Genomic DNA, 22499 nt, shown 5'->3' on the forward strand with positions numbered 1-22499 from the left:
TGAAATTACATCCAGCAACAGCATGCTTAAAGATATGTATATATGCTTGGGAGACACATTTCCCTAGAGTGGCTTCTGGGTATACGTACAGTCACTGAAAAAAACCCAGGAGTTCTTCAGATGCTTTTATAATGTCAGTAATTTTCAAAGTCCCGTTTCAGTCAAGAGCAAAACCTCACTCCCCAGCACAAAAGGCGGTACTGCATGAATTCAGTACCCCTGTCTCGGTGATTCTCCCCGTGGGTACCTGCCACCCGCCGGGCGCACCTTGCTGGCTCCCCAGCTGCCCGGGGGTGCCGGCGTGTGCCTCCGTGCCTCCTGCTCACCCCAGGGCTCCATGCGCCCAGCAGCATTCAGAGGTTTTGCTCACTCATGCGAACAATCAATTTGATAACAAAGGGAAGAAAGAAGGAGAATTTTAAAAATCCTCTCAGCCCCAGTCGAGGGCCTCATCGTAAAACTATCGGACAGAATCCAGCGGACTGGAAATCCCCGCTCCGATGAGCCCCGGCCCTGGGAGGCGAGGGACGCAAAGTTCAGGACGGAGGTGCGCTCACCGGGTGCCCTGCGCTCCCTCACGCTTGGCTCTCGCCGCTGCTACTGACCCACGCTGCTGCACATCGTTCAGGTGAAAAAAAGAGCGTCTAACCAAATTGGGCTGCAAGCGGTTTGTGCCTGAACTAGAGGCCTTCCTTCCTTCTTGCTGGAAAAAGGTTGTGATTCAGTGAATCACGAATTCCAAAGACTCCTGGTGCGTGATCCTGCACGTGGGCGTGTGTCTTTTGCACGCAAGGAACTGTAAATGCACCAGGTAAGAGCACGTTTGTTAACACAGTTTATTGGCACACTTATTGGCAAAGCATACATAAAATACAGTTGTATTATATAACACACTGACTCACTGTGTCTTTACATGATGAGTTGAACATATTAATATGTAAATGAAAAAATTAGTTTCTTTATAAAGTTTCACATAAATACACCATAATAATAATAATAATAATAAAAAAAAGTAAAACAAAAAAATGGTTTGAGGGCTTTACAAAAATATTATACAAGAAATATACTATGAAAAGAAATAACAACAAAGCCAACTCAGATACAATAATAAAAACACAAAAGTTTTAGATTTATTAAGCTGCCCACAAAGTTAATGGATTACATGGCTTTAAAATATCTGGATCGACAGCAATTTTACAAAGCATAAACTCTCATAGGGCTGGGTGTCTTTTTCCACATAAAAATATTTCTCATGTCTTTGATGAAAAAAAGACATTTCTTGTTTCAGCATTTTTATTAAATGATGGAAAGAGTATCTACTGGCATCAGCTAAATGCAAATTAAAAATGCTGGATCCTTTAAACGATTAACTGATGAAAGGTAAGTTAAAGAAAGAACAAAAGTTACTTTAAATTACTTTTCCTTAAAAGCGCATTTTTTCTGAAACAAGAAATTTCAGGTGCAAGTTGAAAAGGAGAAAATATATTACAATTGTAAAAAGTTATACATAGTTACTCATAGTTAATGAGATCCTGAGCACTGATGACTTGTTAAAATATGGCCATTGTTTGAAGAGGAAAAACACAACCCTTTCCAACAAAATGCATTGTCAGAAATTTGCCATGAGATGCTATTTAATTTTCAATTATTTTAATTGAGGTCAGTGCCAGTATCATGTTGCATGTGAATGCCTCCAAGAAATGTATATGAAAGCTTATACAAGAGTTTTTCCTTAATTAAAAAAAATCAGATAGCTTTAGTTTAGAAATAGATACTGTATCTGTTGAAAGGTGGTTTTTAAAATTTTGTTTTGAAGAATGCTGTGAAACAGGAATTAATAACCCACCGACGTACACTGCAGTGGGTACGGCTGCAGAACAACCTATTGGGAAGCTTGCGGTGTGGGGTTTTCAGGTTTAGTCTCCTGGTTAGCAGGAGGTTTGCTGTTCCACGGGCTGTTATTTCCCAGTGCAGGTGAATTGTTGAAATCTTCTTCATCATCCATGCCATTTGCTGCATCATACTGTGTGTTCTCTAATCTAGTGATAAGCCTTTCATCTTCGTCCCCAAATTCGCCTCCCATCAGAGTTGGTTCTCCTACCACCATCACATCCTGTGAACAGCACCCAATATTTGTTATATGGAAACCTTGAGAGAGAAAAAATCAACTTAAAAAAGTTACGTTAGAGAATTTGCATCTCTTAACTTTGTGATATTTGAACAACAGAGTTAAAAGTTCCTGCATAGCAGGAATCAGAAGACAGGCTTAAGCTTTATTTCTCATTTAAACGACAAACTGTAACACATCTCTCTAGCTGCATGCTCATGGCTCTGGATCTCAGAAACCCCAGCACTGAAAAGCAAGGAGACTGAAAAATGTGCATGACTTTAAGCAAATAAGCAGGCTACAAAACTGCCTTAAGAGTCCTGCTTGAAATATTTAGCCTTTATCCAGTAATTCTTTCCTGAGCCATTTTATCTGGAAAGGCACCGGGGTGCATCTCAGTTGCAACTCAGCGATATGCGTATTTTAAAAGTAGTTTAAAAGAAACCTCATTTCTTATCCTCAGACTTCTCAAAAGTGGAGCACAGCACTCTAATAAAGATGGTAACTCTCTTATCCATAGCCAGCCAAGCCCTTTTACGCATCCAATATACTTGACATTCTGCTACTTAATTATGGTAATTAATTTAGGTAAAGTTTTCGATAAAAACAATGTTCACACTGATTTGACAATTTGCATAGCTAATTAAGTCATTAGCAAAAACCTGCTGATTGCCAACAAGCCCTGAATTTACCATCTGTTATTTCATGGTGCCTGTCACCTAACTCCATGTAGGCAACCCTGCCGCCAATCTGTGCAGTAAGAGGACCAATCTGTCCAGCTGGTACCGTAAAGGGAAGATGAAGAGTGCTAATTATAATTACACTGATGAAGCTAGTAGTCATCAAAAACTGAAGCATGCAAGAAAGAAAGAATTCATCTAATCACTGCTTTAAGTACAAATTGTCCTTCCATGAAAACAAGTAAACCGCCTACTGTACTCCAGTGCATCATAGATTTGCTGCAAAAACCCTAACCGGCACAGGACAGAGAGGTGCAAACTTGAGGTCAGAAAGCAAAGGTGCAAAGCCAGAGAGCTCTCTTGTTCTCTCTGTCCAACGGAGAATCAGGCTGCTGGGCTAACGGCTACAGAAACACGTGGGATGCACCCTTCCGTGCAGCTCAGGTGGCAGGGCATCCGCCAGCGTCTGGTACAAGCGTGGTAATTCCAGATGTCCGGCTTTGTACCTGCTGATTTAACCGGCCCTTCCAAGAATCCTAGCAGGCAACAGATTCTCATTTTAAAGGATCTGTTCCTCCTTATGAATGTAAAAGCATTTGTACAAAGCAAACAGCAGACAAATGTTTGCCTTCAGTAAGGTTTCTGTTTAATCGGGTACGTACCTCCCTCACCACAAAACAACACAAATCATTGCCTGTAAGCATTTACACTGCTTCTTGATATCCCTCAGCAAAGGCTGACATGCTACAGAGGAATGTTTATATCACATTTTCAGCCTGTGATGTGTGAAAAATTTGTGAGTAGATGGAAAGTGTTGCATGAGTTCTTCTTTACATTGTCTATATTTTGTTACTACCTATATCCATAAAATATTTGGTTAAATAAAACTCACACACAGCTTTGCAACGTAGAAGTTTAAAAGACAAAGGTGTTAATAACCGAAAGTTTATCTAAACTTATTTCGTCCCTCTCAACAAAAGACAATGTATAGTGTGCAGTGCTGAACCAGACCTGACCCCGTGGTACTGCGAGAGCTTTAAGGACAAGAGAGACCTGGCAGAGGACAGCAAGTCGGGTTTGAGTGTGCGGTGTGATACGGCAGGCAGAAAGGACCACAGCAGCTGAAATGCAGAATCACAGACCAAGGCGGCTACTGTTCCTCTTACTTCTACGCTCCTGAGTGCAGACCTCAAGTTCTCCCTGTTGCCATACCAGCAAGAGGTCGGCAACTTGGATGAGACTTCGAGAAGCGCATCAAAAACTGCTATGGGGCTAGGACAGCTGGCTGGGGAGGCCACGGGAAGGAATTACATAAGTATTACATCCACCAAATGATGGGGAGGGGTAAATATGCTTAACAGCTGCAAGTGCTGCAAGGAAGAGGATCGCTGTAGGTCAATCTGATGAGATGGAAACTAGGGTACTAAGATGACATTAAGTAAAGCAAAACGTAAGCCTCACTGCTAAGACAATACTCCTGTTACTGAGAACTGCAGCCTGAGGAGCAATGACCCCACGGGAACGGTGCTAGCTGTGCTGCGCAGGTCACCTGACGCTGGGCTGGGAACAAGCTCAGTCCGTGGCAGGAAACAGTTGTGCATCAGCGGGGAGGTGCTCAATGACCCTGTAAGTATTTCCATCTCTAATTTCTCAGATACTCTGCGAATGTGATTCCTTTAATATTATGACACCCACTGAGAGGACAGTTCACGCTCATATTTATCTCCATGCTATTGAGTATCTCTCTCTCTCTGGGAATTAAACTACAATTATACTGAGGTTAGCGGGGTTTTCCCTCATTCTATTTAGAAGATAGATATCACAGAATTAGTTACAGGACATTTTAAAAAAATAATATAAATATTCTTGACAATCCTGCCACTTACAGTTATGCCAGGCAAAAACAGTGTCTTAGGAAGCGCACATGCTGGTTCCTCCCCAGAGAGGATTCTGCTCCTCAGACTGAAAGCTGAAGACCCCACCGAGTGCACCCCATTGAACCTCCACTCTCTAGTTCCCGTGCAATGACCACCAACCTCTGAGGAGGACTGGAAGTGACTCCTTTTAGAGCCCCTCAATGCTTCTCCTTAAATTGGCCAGTGGGGGTCACTGCTGTTGAATGACACAAGGCTCCATCCCTCCCAGGGTTGAGGCTGCAGCTCTGGAGTGCTCCTAGCTCCTGCTCATGGAGTGAGAAGCAGAATCCAAGAATTAAACCCTAGTCTCTCGCATGGCAGCACACACTGCTATGGCCTAGTTATGGTAGCACATATTTGACTAGATTAGTTTAAAAAAGATTTAGACTGTAGTCACTCAATCTTATTGATTTACTCTGTGATTAGAAACAACATTTTTGGTCAAGGAATGTCTCATGATAGTAAAATATAGTTTCAGTGAAGCACTGTAAATAAAGCAGTGGCTGTTTTACATTATGTGATAGAAATGTATTCTTTAATAATATAAGCACAAAAGCAGCTTTAATGTATATCGTACCTTGCATCCTGAAATCACCCTAATTGCCATCCAAACTTCAATTGACGCACATAAACTATACACAGAGATCACTTCATACACAACTCAAATGTAAGCACTTCTATTTAACAGACCGCTCATTTCTCAAGCTTCATCTTTTTTATACCTAACCTCAAAGTTTAGCTCTGCTATGCCCAGTTACATAACTAAACTCTTTAACTTGGGATTTGAAAGACCATCTGATGGCTAAGCAATATCTTACTGTAGTCTGGAGGTAAAAATGTGTGGTGGGCCACGTAAAATTCCCCATCCCTATGTCTGCCGTCTTTGCTGCTGTTGATACGTAGCCCCGCTGCCCCGTGTGTTACGGTGATTAGTTCATGGCTCAGGTGTGACAGTCCCCAGAAGTAGAAGAACAGTGCTTCACAAGCCTGAGATAATTAAAAAAGCCTGAAACTATCAAGTATATTGTTCAAGCAAGCCTCTACTCCAAGGACTGAAAGTGGCACTAGTTTTAGCAGCCAGTGTACCTCTAAGTCAAAAGAAGAAGGGTACCTCCTCCTGCCTGCCTTCCTTCCTTCTTACAGAATTGTGTTAGTGGTGATTATTTTAATAATTGACTTCTTAGCTCCTTGCCACAAAAATTATTAAGGATTGAGAGCCCCATTGCTGCCCACACCCGTAATGGTGACTACCTCCAAGAAAAAAACATCGGACTGATGTTGGTGTTGAAATGATCTACAGAAACAGAACTGACATTTTAATTAGGTTTCAGAGTAAACACTTCGTAAAGGAAAACGGTCATCTTTCACATCTTATCACAGTCCTCTCTGTTAACTTGACATTCTGGTCTTGTTTGGAATATTTTTCCTAAAGCGCAACAACTGGAAACCAATTTGTTCACTCTCATCTCCTTACGACTAAATCTTAAATTCTGAGTTGCACAGTTCTGAAACATGGGATGATTTCCGACACTAATCTGCTGACCCTGGAACCGTAGTTCCAGTACTACTACATCCATTACAAACCACCTAAACATACCCCCTGTTTCTGAAACACGTAAGAGATTGTCTTGCTCCCTTCCACATTAGCAGGTTTATTTATGAATTTGGCTTTTGGAGGAGATTACAGAAAACTACAAAGAGAAAGAGAGATTACTGAGGTATGTAACTCCCTTAATGAGTGCAAGGAGGCTCTAATTAAGACTCTGGATGTAACAAAGAACATTTGATTTACTTAGTGGCATGTAGTGATGCTTTATTCTTTCTAATACAAATGATATTTCACTAGGTTCATGGTTACAGTATTACACTCAACAGGATCTTCATTAGTAAATGAAAGAAAAATCCACCTACTAATTCCTATGGTTATGACTGGGAGAAGCCTAGAGCAATGGTTCTTGGAGTTTGTGAGAGTTGTGCATTGTTGTCAAATTTCCAAATTCAAATTGATGAAAATGGATGAATGTGCATGTTTTTTACTAAACTTAAAAGAAAGTGATTTTTAAGTGATATGGCTGTATGAACCTCTTCTGCTGATCCTGCATATACCTGTTGTAATCCACAGATCACAGTGCACAGGTCACTGCTCTATGTACGAGGGCCTGGGCTTGCGAGAAAGATTTATTTGAAACAGAAGAATATGAAAAATGCAAAGGAATACAATTTCAGCCAGTGAAGAGGCTTGAAAACTGAGTAAGACTTGGGAAAACACTGCAGCTAGCTTTGGATATTAGAGGAAATTAGTACTGTGCAAGCGATATGGCAGTGACACACCCAAACCAGATAACTAATTTCTTTAAAATCATAGGAAAGCTAACATTAAGAAAGGCAGGTTTTCTATGAACCTTGCAGAAGGAGTCTTGCCCATCTTTGCTCTTTGTTTGGAGGAAAGAGGAAATTGGTAATTCCAGTTTCTGGACAATGGGTTAATGTTTCTGCCAAAGCTCAGATGTGATCCAGAACATGCACAAATCTAAGAACAGATCAAATGACTGGCACCTGCTGAGACTAAGACAGCTGAGCGGACTACAATTTCTGGGTCCCTGTTTTGTCAGCTTGCTTTATGCACTAAAAAAAGCCAATGCATCTGTAGAAATCACTGGAAATATTGAGCCTGCACCAATGAGAGCCTGGGAGAAGAAAACTTCTGGTGAGAAAAACGGTTTTGTATTCGTGCTATTGCAGAGGCTTTAGTGGCACTTGGTTCTACTTCCAATACACTAGTGTGTCTCCTCAGCACTTACAGATCCAGGTCAAAAGAATCACTGGACAAGTACTAGGCCAACCTAGGCATGAGCTGTGCAGTGCAATCATGTAGCACACTGGCTGACTACATTTTTTTTAAGAAAGTAGGAAATATGTAATATGTAGGAAAGGTGTTAAACAGGGGACTTGGGCAGGAAGAGTCATATTGACAAGAGGAGATGCTGCAGGTCCGCAACCAGTAGCATGAGAACTAACAGAACCACGGAAACCACATTATAAAGGAAAATGAGCGTAACAGAGTGCAAGTGACTGTCAAAAGGGCAAAACTTTGTATTTCATTTAGCAGGGTTGAGAAAGTATAAAAAATTATTAGAGATATGACGACAGACTGCAACTGACCCTTCTCAAATTACTGATGAGAGGGAAGATGCATACCCACCCACTGGCAGACACCATTCAGATGCTTTCGAAGACTGTGTTATTAAAGATGTATAAGAATGTGTCAACACAGTCAAGGTGCTCATAAATTTAAGGCAACACAAAGGGCAGAAACAATACTGATTGATTATGCTGCAGCAACTGAGCTTCAGGGTACAGTGCCAACCTGACCCATGCATGGAAATACAACCACATCATTTCACTTTCTGGGCTTGGCTCTGTATTGTCAGCACTGTCCCTGACTGAAGAACTGATCAGAAAATAATACAGGTAGAGGAAATGGCACAACTATTGCTGAAAAAGAATATGTATGTGACAAAAAACGGTCCATCTCATTGATCAAGGTTGGCTTAGCCCCATGTATTTATCTGAAGATCTGGAAGGGGCTATGGGGAAAATGACAAAACTGTCTGAAGTTTCAAGCTTTGTCATAGCTGATGGTACTGCAGCTGCTTTCCGGTCACTGTCCTGAACACGGAACATTTGCCTCTCCAGACCTGAAGACCTAATTAAAGAAATAGAAATTAATGATGTGGGTGAGAAATGTGGATGAGGGATATGGTAAGGTCACACATTTGCCAGTGTACACAGCATTACTCTAGGAGCAAAACTGAATAATTACTAATGCCCTAAACCAAGAAACATTACATGGAATAGAGGCTAAGGAAACATTCTCTAACCAGGATTAATTTAATTTAGTATCAAAGGGAAACCAACATAGGGCCCTAGAAGTGACAGGAAATTAGGAGTTAGATTCTATTACGGTGGAGAGTCTGTCTTTGCTGGCTGGGAACAAATCACTGGAGAAAAAGAGAAAGCTGGAGTACATGACTTCATATTAATCCAAATTTGGTATGAATATGAGCTCGTTGTTGGGGTTCTCCAGAGAGGATGATGGGAAAAGTGGAACTGAAACTAGCTCTACTTATGTGAGTCATCTGGACAGAAGATGCAGTGACTTCATTCCTCTTCTCTAGTAATGAGGGGGGAAAATGCTTTCAACATTGAAAATGAATTATTTCAATAGGTTTTTTTCTACTGAGCAGGAAAGTCCCATTTACAGAAAGTCCTATAGCCAAATGAAACTTTTAGTTAGTTGAAAAATTGTGTTTGACTATATCTTGTCTTGTATTGCATATAAGGAAAATCTAACTAGTGAATTATTTGCTTTAAGGTAAAGTTAAGAGAAAGAAACAGAAAGCAAGCTACTGCTGCCTGCAGCTAACTTCAGAAAGCAGCGGCATACCTGTAATAAGGTCCACTTCAAAGAATGCATAATTTTGAAGAAACATGGTAACATCTCTCTACTTAACTGAAAAGTGTTGAAAACCAAAATATCCTACTGCTAAAATTATTTTGAGTTCTATCTACTCTACAGGGTGGCCCAACCATCAATTCCATCTGGTTTGCTATGTTTGCTGTGGGGAAGATAGGAGGAGCTGTTAGCATGTCAAACCGAACAGCTAAGCATTTTCCACTGTGCAGACTGAAAGAAGAAAAGCCCTAAAAATGGAACCTGATCTTCCATAGAAAAGAGTTTGGACCATCTTGCTACTCTGGTACAGAGAGCAACCAATATTGGAAAATATTGACTATGCAGCATCCCAAAAGTCAATGAAGACTGAAAATCCATTCCTCATATCATGATAAACTTCACCATTATGTCCCAGATGCTCAACTACCATCTCCACCAGGAAGAGTAACCTTGACTACTTCATCTGTCAGGAGCAGCCTTTCAGGTCCTGAAGTCAGCTTGAATATCAGTGGGAGTGACAGGTACTTATCAGAGGGCTCAATTACACTCAAACATACGAGCACACATGGCTACCACCGAAGCCAACAAAAGTTGTCTCTCCAGGGAGGAGCAGGCTGAAGAGAGGCAGAGAGTCAGGTTCCGGTCCTACTGAACTGAACTCAGGGCAGGGAGTAGCCAGGATGAAGTGACTTTACCGTCTTTTAAACTTGGAGACAGCAGGGAACTAGCTGATTGCTCAGTTTTACATCTAGTTGCTGTTTTTTTCTTAAATATGGTTGGTTATTGATCCAGGGGGTTTTCTGGCAGACACGGTCAGTGAGGCAGAGTGGCCTGTGCCACAAGGGATCAGGTAGCTGGCCTTCTGACTGCTTTGTGCTGCCACAAAACCCCAGGGATGCCTATATTAGGAAAAGAATCTGGCTCTGGGGATGCAAGCCACATGAAAGTTTTAATATGACATGGAGAATATATGAGTTTAATGTACTGAAGCCCAAAGCTTTTGCAAGCTAGTGGATTGCTGAATCAGTTGTTAAACAAAAATCTTCATTTGATTTCACTGGTGTCAGTCTACTCCACTTCTTTATCTGGGTATTCAAGCTTCCTAGCAAGTGCCTGCTTTGTGCTAACAAAAGGCCTATCTTCTTTGTCAGTCTTCAGAAGAGACCTAGCCCTTTCCTATCTGCTGATCAGAAATCCAATAAAAGTCACTGTGTGTTATTCCCAAGATCCCACTTTACAGTTCCTATAATATCAAATTAATTTCCCTAGCTTTAAAATGCATAAACTACCTCCTTATTGACTAAGGCACACTTTGTCACAATTTGGGGTCTGATTACCCCAAATAAATGTGATTATTGAAGCGCTGGTACAGTTCTGGAAATGACTTGCTGTTTCCCTGTACAATTAGGATGTCAACAGTTACAGCTAGCAGAGTGGACAAGCTGAGACCCATATCCCAGGGGATCTGCCCTCTGCAAGTGGAGTGGTTGGAAGAAGAGGTAACCTCTGGAGGTAAGTTAATGCATAACCTGTTCCACTGAAGCATCTGAACTTGGCACCGACTAGAGGTAAGGTACTAACATAGAGACACCAGCGATCTGCTCAGGTGTAGCTGGCCTGTTCCACAGGGACTCATCCTCACTTAGCACCTGGCAGATGGAAGTCTGAAAGACTCATGCTACATCTAAAAACACGAGGCCAAATCTGAGTCCCACCGCCAGTGAAAAGACTCCCACTGACAGAATGGGAGTTGGCCCAGGCCTTAAAAAAATAACATCTGGTCCTCAGGATACCCCTGCTCAGGGGTCATTTGTTAAAGCTGCACTGCAGAATGGCTTCTTCACATCTTGCCACTAATTCCCCAGCTCCCATGGCACACTGTGCAAGATCGCCTTTTGCTTGTGATAGTTTAGACTCAAGAATGCACCTTCTTTACAATGTAAGGAAAGAATTAAAAAACTGTAAATGATTCAGGCCTAAAAGGAAAGTGAGACTTACAGGTACCTGACTTGATAGACTCAGGTTTGCAGCAGCTGACTTTTTCTTGCTGTTGGTACTATTTGTGTTGTTCCCAGCACTGCTGTTGGAAGTGCTGCTGGTAGAGTTTTTCCTTTTTCTCCGTTTGGTTGTCGGTTGTCTTGTGGGTTCTGCTGCAATAAAATAGGAAAAAGGAAAGCAAATGGCAGATATTGTAAAGCGTGTACTAAAATGATCCACAAGCAGCAGTGCTGAAATATTTTTTTCATCTAGTTTTAAATTCCTATGTTTACTAATAGTTGTGCTACTAGTAGTAGTATCAGATTCAACATACGAACTGTAGAATAATATTTGGACCCAAACCAATGGAATCTGCTTTCAATTTTGTATAATGGACTAATGAAGCTTATTCTCCCAGCATTACCTATAAAGACATTTGAAAGCATTTTACCAACGGGAGTATCACGATAACTATCATGATGCTCAAAGTGACCATGTAACTTGCTGGAGGTCACAGAGCAAACAACAGTGCTGAACAAAAATCCAGATCTTATTCCGATGCAGGGTGCAGCCTCAACTGACCCAGACAGAGGCAAAGGCTAAAGGCAGCTTTCTACCCTACTGCTGCCATCAATACAACACACGAGCAACTACCGTTCCAGTTCCTTCTACCTCTGATGTGGGCTTCACCTCTAAAACTGCCACTCCCCAGGGAACACGCTGGAGCGTGCTGAATGCCATTTCTCTGCGAGTCTTCCAAACTCAGATCGAATCAGGACAATTACATAACTTTTCTTAAATTGGAAAAGAACAGAGGGGCAACTGTACTTCTCAAAATTTGGCCTGGGCACCCATGTGAATAGTCTTAGATATACAAATCTTTAATAATTTGAAAAAAGAGAAGTATTATTTTGAGGTGCAAGAGGAAGGAGATTAGGTCCAGGCCTGTAAATAACATTATATTAGTCTCAAAGACAATTAATTATGAATTGTAGCTGTAATTTCAGAGTCACAGCAGGAAGCTGAATTACACAAACGATGAATTCTAATGGAGCCAGTAGGCATTTTGCATTCCATCTACACATATTTTTGTACTAAATTATATCCTAGTCATAGTGAAACCATCTGAGTGTGCACATCTATAAATCAGTTGGGTCAGACTGAAATCATAAAACATCAGAATCATTTTCAGGCTTACTTTTGCAACAGTGCTAATTCTTATTACTTTCCTTTGTAAGTAAATTTGCAGTAATTTTTCCCATTGTTTCTACATTAATTTAACTACAAAAGAAGTAAAATACTGGAAATGAAACATACCTGGTGGGGCCACCATTCTTTGCCATTTTTGAAACAAGCACGTCTTCAAGCAGTCTCGAGGACTTAGATTGTAAGTTTTATGTCTTGACATCAGTTCCTGCATTGGCTCCAGTATTACACACAACTGGAAGAAAAATTCAGAACAGAATGATTTCATCCAAGCAAAGACTCAGTTGATCAGTATTTACATAGCTGGAAAGTATAGTCTTGGCTTTTTTTTACCCTTGCTAACAGACTATGCCTTGTACAGCTCAGTTTCATCTGCATTGGGATTGCAGGATCAAAACTCTGAATTGAGAAAACTTGCTTGCTATTTGCTAGCTTAAGTATTTTTTAAAAAATCAGATAAACTTCAATTCTGGTCTTCCAGACTACAGAGATTTCAGAAGAGTAGAAAATTTTCATGCTTGATTGCCAAAGCAGTAAAGATGAATTAATAAATAATAAAATAGAAAGCTATCATTCCCATATAGCAAAATGTACACACAGTGATCTTCTGACCTGCTGCACTCCACAGTGTAGACTTCTTATAAATGAGGGTTGTAAACATGATATTTTATCTTGCTATAGCATACAAAATAATTCAAATAATTTTGTTCCTTTCTTGTTATGAGGACTATACGTTCTCTTCCCATCACATGAATGACATGTCCAAGAAAAAAAAGAAGTATTTTATTTTCCTTGTCAGCTTGAATGCTCTATGATGTCAAAGATGGAGATTTCTGAAAACATGGAATTTCAAGCAAACCTCTTCTCTAAATAGTCTTCTATATTTTCTATCTGTTCACTTAGTAATTAAACCCACTGTTCACCGCTTTTTGATCCTCTTAGCGCAGCAGATCTACCACAAAGAACACAGTGAGCTGGTTTCTATTCCCTCCTGTTTATCACTACAGAATCATTTCCAGTCAGTTAAACCTTACGCAAAGCCACAGAAGACTACAGAATTGCACATAGGTAATGAAGGGCTTACTCTCGCTGGCAGGATCCTTGGTTTTTTGGTCATCCTGCATGAACAGAAAAAACCTAGGTTCCACCTGAAATTTGCAGGGCTGGCACATAGGAGGAGAAGGTTCCTTACTTGCTAACTGAGCATATTTGATAAGGAAATAGCTGACACCAAATAAACACGGAGGCTGCATGCCATTTTTAGTCACTTTTTAAAGCAGAGCTGCATTTAGATGCAGGGGAAGGTGTAGCTTTTTTTACCAACATAAGTGAGGCAACAAGTTGGTCAAATTATTAACAGTTAGAATGGCAGCTGCAGAAAGGCATAACTTAAGCGAGTCTCGTTTTGAGTTATTTACTTAATTTTAGCATGTCTTGCTTGGATTTACTTCAGCCGGCAATGCTTTCCTTCCATACTTTAGCAAATATATAAGACATGAGGCAAATTCTTCTCCCTGCACAGCCGATCAATGTTTGCTCCATTCTCCCCATGTGCACTCCACTCTCATTCATATCAATGGAGATGCCAAGTATACAGGGAAAATAGCTGAAAGGGAGCTGCCACGCGGACTGAGAGACTAATTCAGTATTTAAATATTATAGTGTGTTGGCACTGCCTTTTGATGAGCCTTTCATTAACAGCAGTTAAAACAGAGATAACATAAAGCAGCAGGGAGAATGAAGAGCTTCAGTATGAGGAATTATTTTTTTTCAACTGCAGAAACTGAATCTGCAGTTGCCTCATTGACTTTTTCCTTACATAGACGTTTTACATGTACTTTTGTAGATAAATATCGGCAAGGTAATCTAATAGATGGAGAGCTGCTATCAGATTGTGCACTTTGGGCTCAGATTTTCCTCTGTTTCAGTGTTCTACCAAAAATTATGAGTATCAGGTCCTAAAGTATTTGCAGGATACAGTTTATGCTGTGAAAAAGGTGTTGTATTTTGAGTTCTTATTCAATTTATTCTGAAACCTGCAGGCACTTGCTCAGGTTTTGTGTGAGAGAGATTCGTCATCATAATCGACACCGTTGCTTTGGTTCTCAAAAGTCTGGGTTTCTGACAGAGCTGCCTAAATTGTCTCATTATGAACTGACAGTAACTAGCATGAAAAAGATAGCTGTGATAATTCTTAACAAACTAGTTAGCCTGGGCAGAGCACCACACTCACATAGCTCTACTGCTGCTGGGACTAAAAGTATGTAAATATACATGTAGGGTCTTCCAAGATTTCCTTAGAGACACTTTATTCATGACACATTTACTCTTCTGTATATATTTATTGTTGGCAACAAAGAGAATGTTACTTCTTTATCATCTGGCAAAGATTTTTCCCATTGTGCACTCACCACAGTGCACACTGAGGAGTCCCTGCTGCCTCCAGATATCTTGACTGCTAATCCTCTCTATAATCTCTTTCACTTCACACTCGAGATGAAAACTGGATAGGACTCAAAATGTAGCAATGCCTGACCGATCTCACACGCATGGACTCAAAATGACAAGAGCCAGGGCCCCTACACTGGGACATGGGACAGTCTCATCTCCTGGATATTTGGGAGCTGTATGGACTTGCACAAATTCCTCTTCTGGTTCTGGGACTGGGGAATTCTCAACCATTTTCTCCCTCTAAAGTCTGAAAATTGTAAGGTCAGCTTTGGATGCCCAAGTAATAGGACAGCATTGAACTCTGTAATGACAAGTCCATTTTAAATGCATCTCGCTCATGTGAATTGTGCACAAATGTAAAATGAACTGGATTAACGATGATTGATATTAAATCTCACAGTCTTTTTCAGTGACCTTTGAGTCCTACTTGAAATCTAAAGTGACTCAAAACCAAATCCCTGAAAGAGGAAAAGATCGCGGTCCAATTATCCTAAGTCTGAGGAACCTGCCACTGACAATCAGTAGCTTGGTTTTGCAAAGAGCTAGATGAAGAATGTGGGGACAAGATGCATTTAAGAGCTAGGCTGGTCAAAACCACCTGCTGTCTTTAACTGCTAGTGAGCAGGGTAACTGGCAGTCTCATTTGACTGCATCATTTTATGAAGTGACTTCTTAAAACAAAGCTAACAAAATGTTTTACATACTCCTACATTCATTGGCATATAGAAGCCTGAGGCTTAGACTGCCTGTTCCCCACAGATATCCTCATCTCACTATGTGAGATTCCTTTTCAAAACATCTATTTTGACATTTTTTCAAGCATTGGATACTATTAAAATGTACAAGTCTGTACTGTAGCACTATAATATTTGGAACACCAACAAAATGATCTCTTCTACAAGCATTGTCTGCACAGCTCAGAATCAGCCACCCAGGAAAACATCCTAAAGCCTTAAAGACTTCAGTGCAGTCTTTAAGATGATGTATGATCACAGAAATAATTTCTACATTTCTAGGGACCCAGAACCTTTAATGGCAATGCTTGACAAGACATGATTAGACATTTCCAAGCTCCGCATTTAGGCAACACAAAAGGTGGGACTCAGTTGCCTGCACGCAGGTGCCTAGTGCCAGCCGAAATGCCCTAGGTTATGCTGGATCTGACCCATCTGATTGTTCCTGCTGTCCCAGAAGGACACAAGGCTCCATGTCCATCGTTCACGCACTAGAAGGTGTCTTAAGTGGGTGGGCAACTGAATGAAGCCCAAAATTACAAGAAAAGCTATGCTTCTTTTAGCTTTTAAAACATATTTGGAAGAATGTGTATCATAATAGATTATATACTTCCCCTCTGTAGTACTAAAACATACTGAAAGAACTCCACACGATGCCTAGTAACCCAGAATTATTAGAATTAGTTTCCAGTCATGTTTTCTTATTTGAGATCATCACAATGATGTCTGACCATTACTGCAGAACCATTGCTGTTTCACTGTGGACAGCAACAACAGCAGTTGGAGCCAGTGCTAGAGACGAACACAGCGCTTTACAGGGAGAGAAGTCATTGGCATGAAAAGTCTCTATTTGTGGGTGTCCGGCACACACTGGGACACATGCATGCTTTTTGGTGCTGTACAGAGTGTCAGTGATTTTGGTGGAGTTCCACACAGATCTTATGGACAATTCATCAATTACAGGGCTTGGATCCAACTTGAGAAAATGGTAATATTATACCCTTGGGGCTCAGGGAAGTGAAAGTAGGGAACACAATAAAGGAGATCGTTTTTTTGCACCAGTAAAACACATCTGGAATGACTTGATATATTTTATTTTTTAATGACCTTTTTTTTAGAGAAGACTAGCATTTATAGGTTTCAGAAAACAGTATGTTTTAAGAAGGGAGTTATATGAGGAGATACTGGAGGCACTGCAGACAGGAGTTAGAGGGTTCTGAGAATATGGTTCCACACGTAATTTCCAGTAATAATTCAGTTATCAGCAGAGCCAAAATAGGCCTTCATAGGTAAGGGTGTCAGATTCAGCTCTGAGATCACTCCAGTCACACCAAAAATGGTTTTAGCCTTATGATTTTTGTTCTAACGCCAGGTTTCTATTCTATTCTGAGAACAGATGCTCATTCTGGTAGCAGTGAAGATTAGCAGGAAGACCAGTATAAAAGCTCTCTTTCACCTTACTTTTGCATACCATAAACTCATGTATTCTATTGCTAATTTAATTAGCGATTACCCTCTTCAGTGAAACCTCTTGTCTCCATGAGAATTCTTGCACTTCCAGCAGCGAAAGTTTGCGCCGCCGCTGAGGACGGCGCGGTCCTGCCGGCTCTGAGCTGCAGATGGCAGAGCTAGCCCAGCTAACGGTTTCCCCTGCTTACATGCCAGGAGCACAAAAGAACTGCAGCCTTCCAGTCTTTCAATCCCTTTTGCATTTTAAAGATAATTCAGTGGCACTCGAATCGCGCAATATTTGGGGGGTAAGGTCGCCAAACCAGTTGCTTTGAAGCAGCAAAGGTATCTGGTCGATCAGCGCTGGGCAGCCAATGAGCCCCAAAGTCTACCAAAAGACGCAAGTTTTTGCAGCTGTCTCTTCCCATATGGTTACCAGTTTTGTCTGTATAAGCAAAAGTTTCACTAACCACAATTTAAAAAAATGGAATTATCGAAAATTTTCATGTAGATGCCACTCAAAAATTTTCATGTATGATGAGACAACATCAGTTTTTCTGAATCAAACCACAAGGAATCTGACAAGTGTCTTCCCTGAAGTTTTACTGAAATTTAGTTTTAACTCTTTGATGCTTGAAACTTCTCCTGGTTGAATGCCTGTATTAATCACTTGCAAATGATAGGAACTGTTGCATAGTCAGAGCTCACAGAGATTTACAACCCTTCCTAAAAGTGACAAAAAAACATCTGAATGGGAGTATTAGTCACTGTCTAATGTTCAGGTAGAATGTTGATGGTGAAGGTACACCTGGAATACACTGTGCAGCCTTGAAGGGGTTCAGTGCTTTCTTTTAGAGCTCATTTTTTATCCTCCACAAAGATTCTGAGTTACTAGCGAACAAATCTGAACACAATGACATTTTATTTCTATGCTGAAATGCAGCCTTCCCTCTGCATATCCTGTACGTGATCTAGAGAGAACGGCTCCAGTTAACGCTGCCAGTGAAATTCTGGCCCCAGTGTGTTTCCCTGGGAAAGGTCCCATTGATTTCAGTGGGGCAGGATTTCTGAACAGGACTGGAATGTCTCTGCACACCGTTTTATGGACATCCACAGATACCTGTTTCCAGAGGTCCATGATATGTTACTGATACATCTGTGATGAGGCAGGGGACACATTATGGATATTTTTTGAGCCCCTGGGAAAGAGCTACACCTGAAAGTCTGACTTCCAGGAGCGGTGTCAAAGCCTCGTACAAGTGCCCTGTGCTCCCAGCAGTGTGGCACTGAAACAGTAATGCTTTGCTGCCATTCTCAATACCATTCATTCTTTGGTGTTAGAAACAGGGAAGGCTTGTAGCTGAGTTTAAATGTCTCTGCTTGTGCTTGTTTTTCAAAATTAATGTAAGTATCATTCCTCTGCAGAACAGAGGGAGGAATGAAAATTTCCTAGGAACATATTGCTGCTTCTTTCACTGGCTGGCTTGCAATTCACTGCTCAAAATAGCTTGTGTTTTTTAAGAATTGCATGTGAATACACAACATTTTCATCTTAAAAACGTCTTTGTCTTCCATTAAAAACATGGGAGATATAAATGAGAAATATTTCGGGTTTTTTATGAACCAAAAGAAATGAGGTGGTTTTTTTACATGCTTGTTTTTCTGGAGAGGATTGGTTTTGCTTTGTTCTAAGCTCTTGCCCAGTATGTCAAGTCAAATAGAAGTCTCTTCCATCAGTGTGTTCCAGTGGATAAACTATACCCATGCTCCTTCTCTGCATGATAAACTTTAAACCAAAATAAGTGGGTTTGAGATTCCCATCCCTCCACATACACTACTCTTGCTACCTGCTTTCACTTATTGAAGAGCCACTGTACAATCCTGCTGAGATGTGGACCTAATAAAGACATGTTCATTGTACATCCCATGTAATGATATACATGGAACAAATAAATGATCAGTTTTGAAATTTTGCAGTACTTAATGTAGCTAGCAGCAAATTCAGTAACCCCTTTGATTTAAATAATGAAAGTAGTTATTTTAACCTGACTATTCAAAATCCAGTCTGCACAAGCTTATTTATTTTAGTGAAGCTTTAAATGATCTTGGGGACAGAATGAAAAGGCAGCTTTCAACCCCAATAGCTTAGGAAGTTCAATACCATAGAGTAATCCTTGACTTGTTTACCGTGACTACTGTTCTCTCTGTACTTCCAATTCCTTCTGTGCCAAAGATTTGAAATTGGCAGTGTATAAGCAGATTGAAGTCTTTGGTTGTACTACATAGGTAGGGAACAAAATGAGCTTTTGGTACCCAGAAGGAGGTGGGAAACTGCTTGGAAATATGGTATAGGTACATTTACTGTATTTACTCCTAATTAAATACATTTGCTTTAAACAGATAGTAATGAAAAGGTTTAAAAGCTGTCACTGAAATTTCTTTCTTTAGGCTTTGACTTAAAATCTCATTGAGATGAATGGGATCGCACCTCTCAAAGAAATTGTTTTAGACTAGTTCAGGGCTCAGGAAGACGGCGCTGCATCAGCTTGAACTTGGCTCATATTTTAAGTACGTCTCCAAAACCATATGGAGTGGATATTTTGTGTTAGCTTTAAAAAATGCAGAAACTCGTTCTGCAGCACAATACCATAGCAAGAGCAGATTTTGGAACAAATTCCATAACCTGAGATTTACTGGGTCTGGGATATACTTGACAGCAATCACTCTGCACTGCAGAAGTTTCCATTTTTTGTGACTACTCACCATGCTGAGTCAAGAAATATTTATACTTGCAATCATCTAAGAAGCTAGGAATTAGAATTTCCAGTTTAACACTTGCAATATTAATGATCATTAGCATCTACAGCTTATTATCTATTATTTATACAATGCCAGCGATATATATGGATATTTTACAAACTACTGAGCCCCTTGCTCTGAAGAGATTCCTATCTCAACTAGGTAATAGGCAAAATACTAAGCCAGGAGTAATTTGGCAACAGTAAGGTATGCACATGAAAACAACAATTTCATGTAGCTATCTACAAGTCCCTTGAGGACTACTGATATATATTTAAATGATTCTCACGTGTTGTTACTTGAAAATATGGCTGTTTTCCTATGCAGATTGCCTGCCGCACATTAAGCCAAATGTCTTTCATTTCATTGATAATATGGTGATTTAGGAAACAATACAAGATCAATTCTGCCCCAAGGCTCCTGGAACTCACTGTTTCTTTCCTTTGTGTTGCCAACCCTGCAAGATGCAGTGGGATGGCATGCAACTACTGAAGATCTGTGCTGGAATCACTAGTAAATACTCAGCACTCCGTAATGTTTATTCATCCTATGCTCTGCCCTGACTGCCAGTCTAGGACTCTCCAGTTTCTCACTAACACCCAGAGGTAGCAAATGATTTCTCAATAATGCAGTATTCAGCTGCTCAGTTGCTCCCAAGCTACATAGCTCATCATGTTTTTACACTGCTCTGTATCTGCAGCCATTTCAATTTCCAGCAACAGTGAGAACAGAAAGAAGCAGCATTCATTTCAGGTAAGGCTAAGCTTAAAAAAAATGTGTTTTTCCAGGCAAATACTATGAGTGGGTAGGAAACAGAAAAAGTTCTTAGCACAGCCATAACACAGCACAGCTATTACCAGCGCTGCAGCTAATTCTCATTAGTGCATTGGACCCCAATTTAATTTCTTTCTCTCTCCCCTTCCCCCCCCCTTTTTTTTTTTTTTTTGGACATGTCAGCTAGCTAACAGCTTCCACCAGTGCCCCCTCGGCCACACGCTCTGGAGCAATCCAGGTGATTACGGAAACACTGCTCGCTCTTGTGGCCATTAATTCTGCCCTTTGGTGTGGTGGCATCAGTACCAGCATCAAAACCATGTGCCTGGTCAGCAAGGAGCCCAACCTCCTTTACCATTCAAAAAGCTTCTCCATCCTTCCTTGCCTCCCACCCGGGACTTCAGGTTCCTCACTCCCTGCAGCGTGCCCATACTAGTGAAAGGGCTCTGGGTTCAACGCTTCTGGAACCAGAAAAGCATTCCTGTAACCATCCCTGTTTTTGCAGAACTGCTGCTGAAATGCTTTGCAGACAGCTGAGCACACTCTCCCCTGAGAAGAACCTCGCCTGAGAGCTTCCTCAGCATTCATATTGTACCAAACTAAGCATTTCTTACACTGGACATGAGCAGTCTTGGTGATATTTTCAGTTCATATGTAATGAATGGTGTGAAGCACCTTCGAGACGCCACATAATGAATGCTGAACTGGACAGACGTGCTCTCCTTTCCCCATCTAAGGGGAAGCACTCATGCTGGAGTTCCATTTGTGGAGATGAGTTTGACATCTGACTTATTTAGTTACCACTTTGGCAGTAGCCTCAACATTACAGCATGTGCTGGAATGAATTCTGTTTCACAATACTCTTAAGTATTAAAAAAAATGTTTTAGGTCTCTTAGTCATTGCTGTAACTATTTGATAACCCTTTTCCCTCAGAATTTTGAAAAAGGAGATCTTTTTACTTTCCTTGTGATTCTGCTTAATCTTTTTTTAGATGTACAGTTTATGGGTTTAGAAAGGAGTTCCATTGTTTGTATTTTTGCTTCTCTCTTTGAAGTTTTAATACTGTTTTTTAATAGATATATATTTTTTGAACTTTTTGCAAGAACTTTGCAACTTTAAATTATTCATTGTTCCTCTCATTACCCAGCCATTAAAAGAAAGTCCTTTCAGTAAACTTTTTTTTTCCTACTCACCCTCTGTACAATGGGGAGATGTTTTGAAACACCCTTCCTTCAACTGCATCATACAAGTCTTATGAGCTTTTAATATTGTTTGCACCAGTTGGGCTCATGCCTCTTCCTACTTCCCACACCAAAGAGAACAGTGAAGGTTATCTTGTTTCTTTCCTTTTCCCCTGATGACTAATCAGGCAAGTAAGGGCAGTTGGTTTCAGTAACACAAGCAGATATTCCTGGAATCCCAATGGCAGAGGCAAACCGCATCCAGTTGCTGCATGTATTTTCAGCTAATGAAAACAAAAGGACTTGCAGGAGAAGTCTCATCTTCCTCCTGATGGGCTTAGTTCTAAGGGCCGTGAAAACCCAGAATCTGAATAATTCACCACCCAGCTCTTCCTTATGGACCTCCTGGTGCAATCTGGTTCATGCAAAGTATATAGATTGTTTGGCGTTTTCTGCAATGAGGTCGACCTGCTTGAGCCTTCTCCTTGAGCAGAGATCCTAACTGCAGAACAGGATCAATACATCAAATCACAAGCCTGTATCATAACAAAAAGTCTCATACGGCCCATCAAATGGTGTGATTTCTCTCTCACAACTATCTGTATATTCAATGGTCAATAGGCAAGATTTGTGTCTTACACATCTCAGATCAGAATTAAGCTCTTAATGATTTTAAGAGAGACCGTAAAATTTATCTTTGTAATTTAACATCAGTGTTAAATTATATTGCAAAGTGCATCATGTTGACTGCGTGATATGATCCTTTAT

General features: G+C 40.6%; 1 protein-coding gene across 10 annotated transcripts in view; it reads right to left on the bottom strand.

The window, feature by feature from the left end:
- Positions 1–822: 822 nt before the first annotated feature.
- LDB2 (LIM domain binding 2) overlaps positions 823–22499 on the bottom strand; it is a 216708-nt gene continuing 195031 nt past the window's right edge. The window contains exons 6-9 of one of the 10 annotated variants that reach the window (XM_075420596.1): positions 12454–12577; positions 11158–11306; positions 4824–4966; positions 2026–2113 (exon numbers count right to left, since the gene is read on the bottom strand). In XM_075420596.1, the coding sequence (XP_075276711.1) occupies positions 4862–4966; positions 11158–11306; positions 12454–12577 (378 nt within the window). In that variant the 3' untranslated portion in view covers positions 2026–2113; positions 4824–4861. Of the gene's footprint in view, positions 2149–4823; positions 4967–11157; positions 11310–12453; positions 12578–22499 lie in introns of all 10 variants that reach the window. The other 9 variants (XM_075420597.1, XM_075420593.1, XM_075420594.1 and 6 more) reach the window with 9 other exon arrangements.

Source organism: Opisthocomus hoazin, chromosome 5, assembly GCF_030867145.1.
Source record: "Opisthocomus hoazin isolate bOpiHoa1 chromosome 5, bOpiHoa1.hap1, whole genome shotgun sequence".
Taxonomy (NCBI): Eukaryota; Metazoa; Chordata; class Aves; order Opisthocomiformes; family Opisthocomidae; genus Opisthocomus; species Opisthocomus hoazin.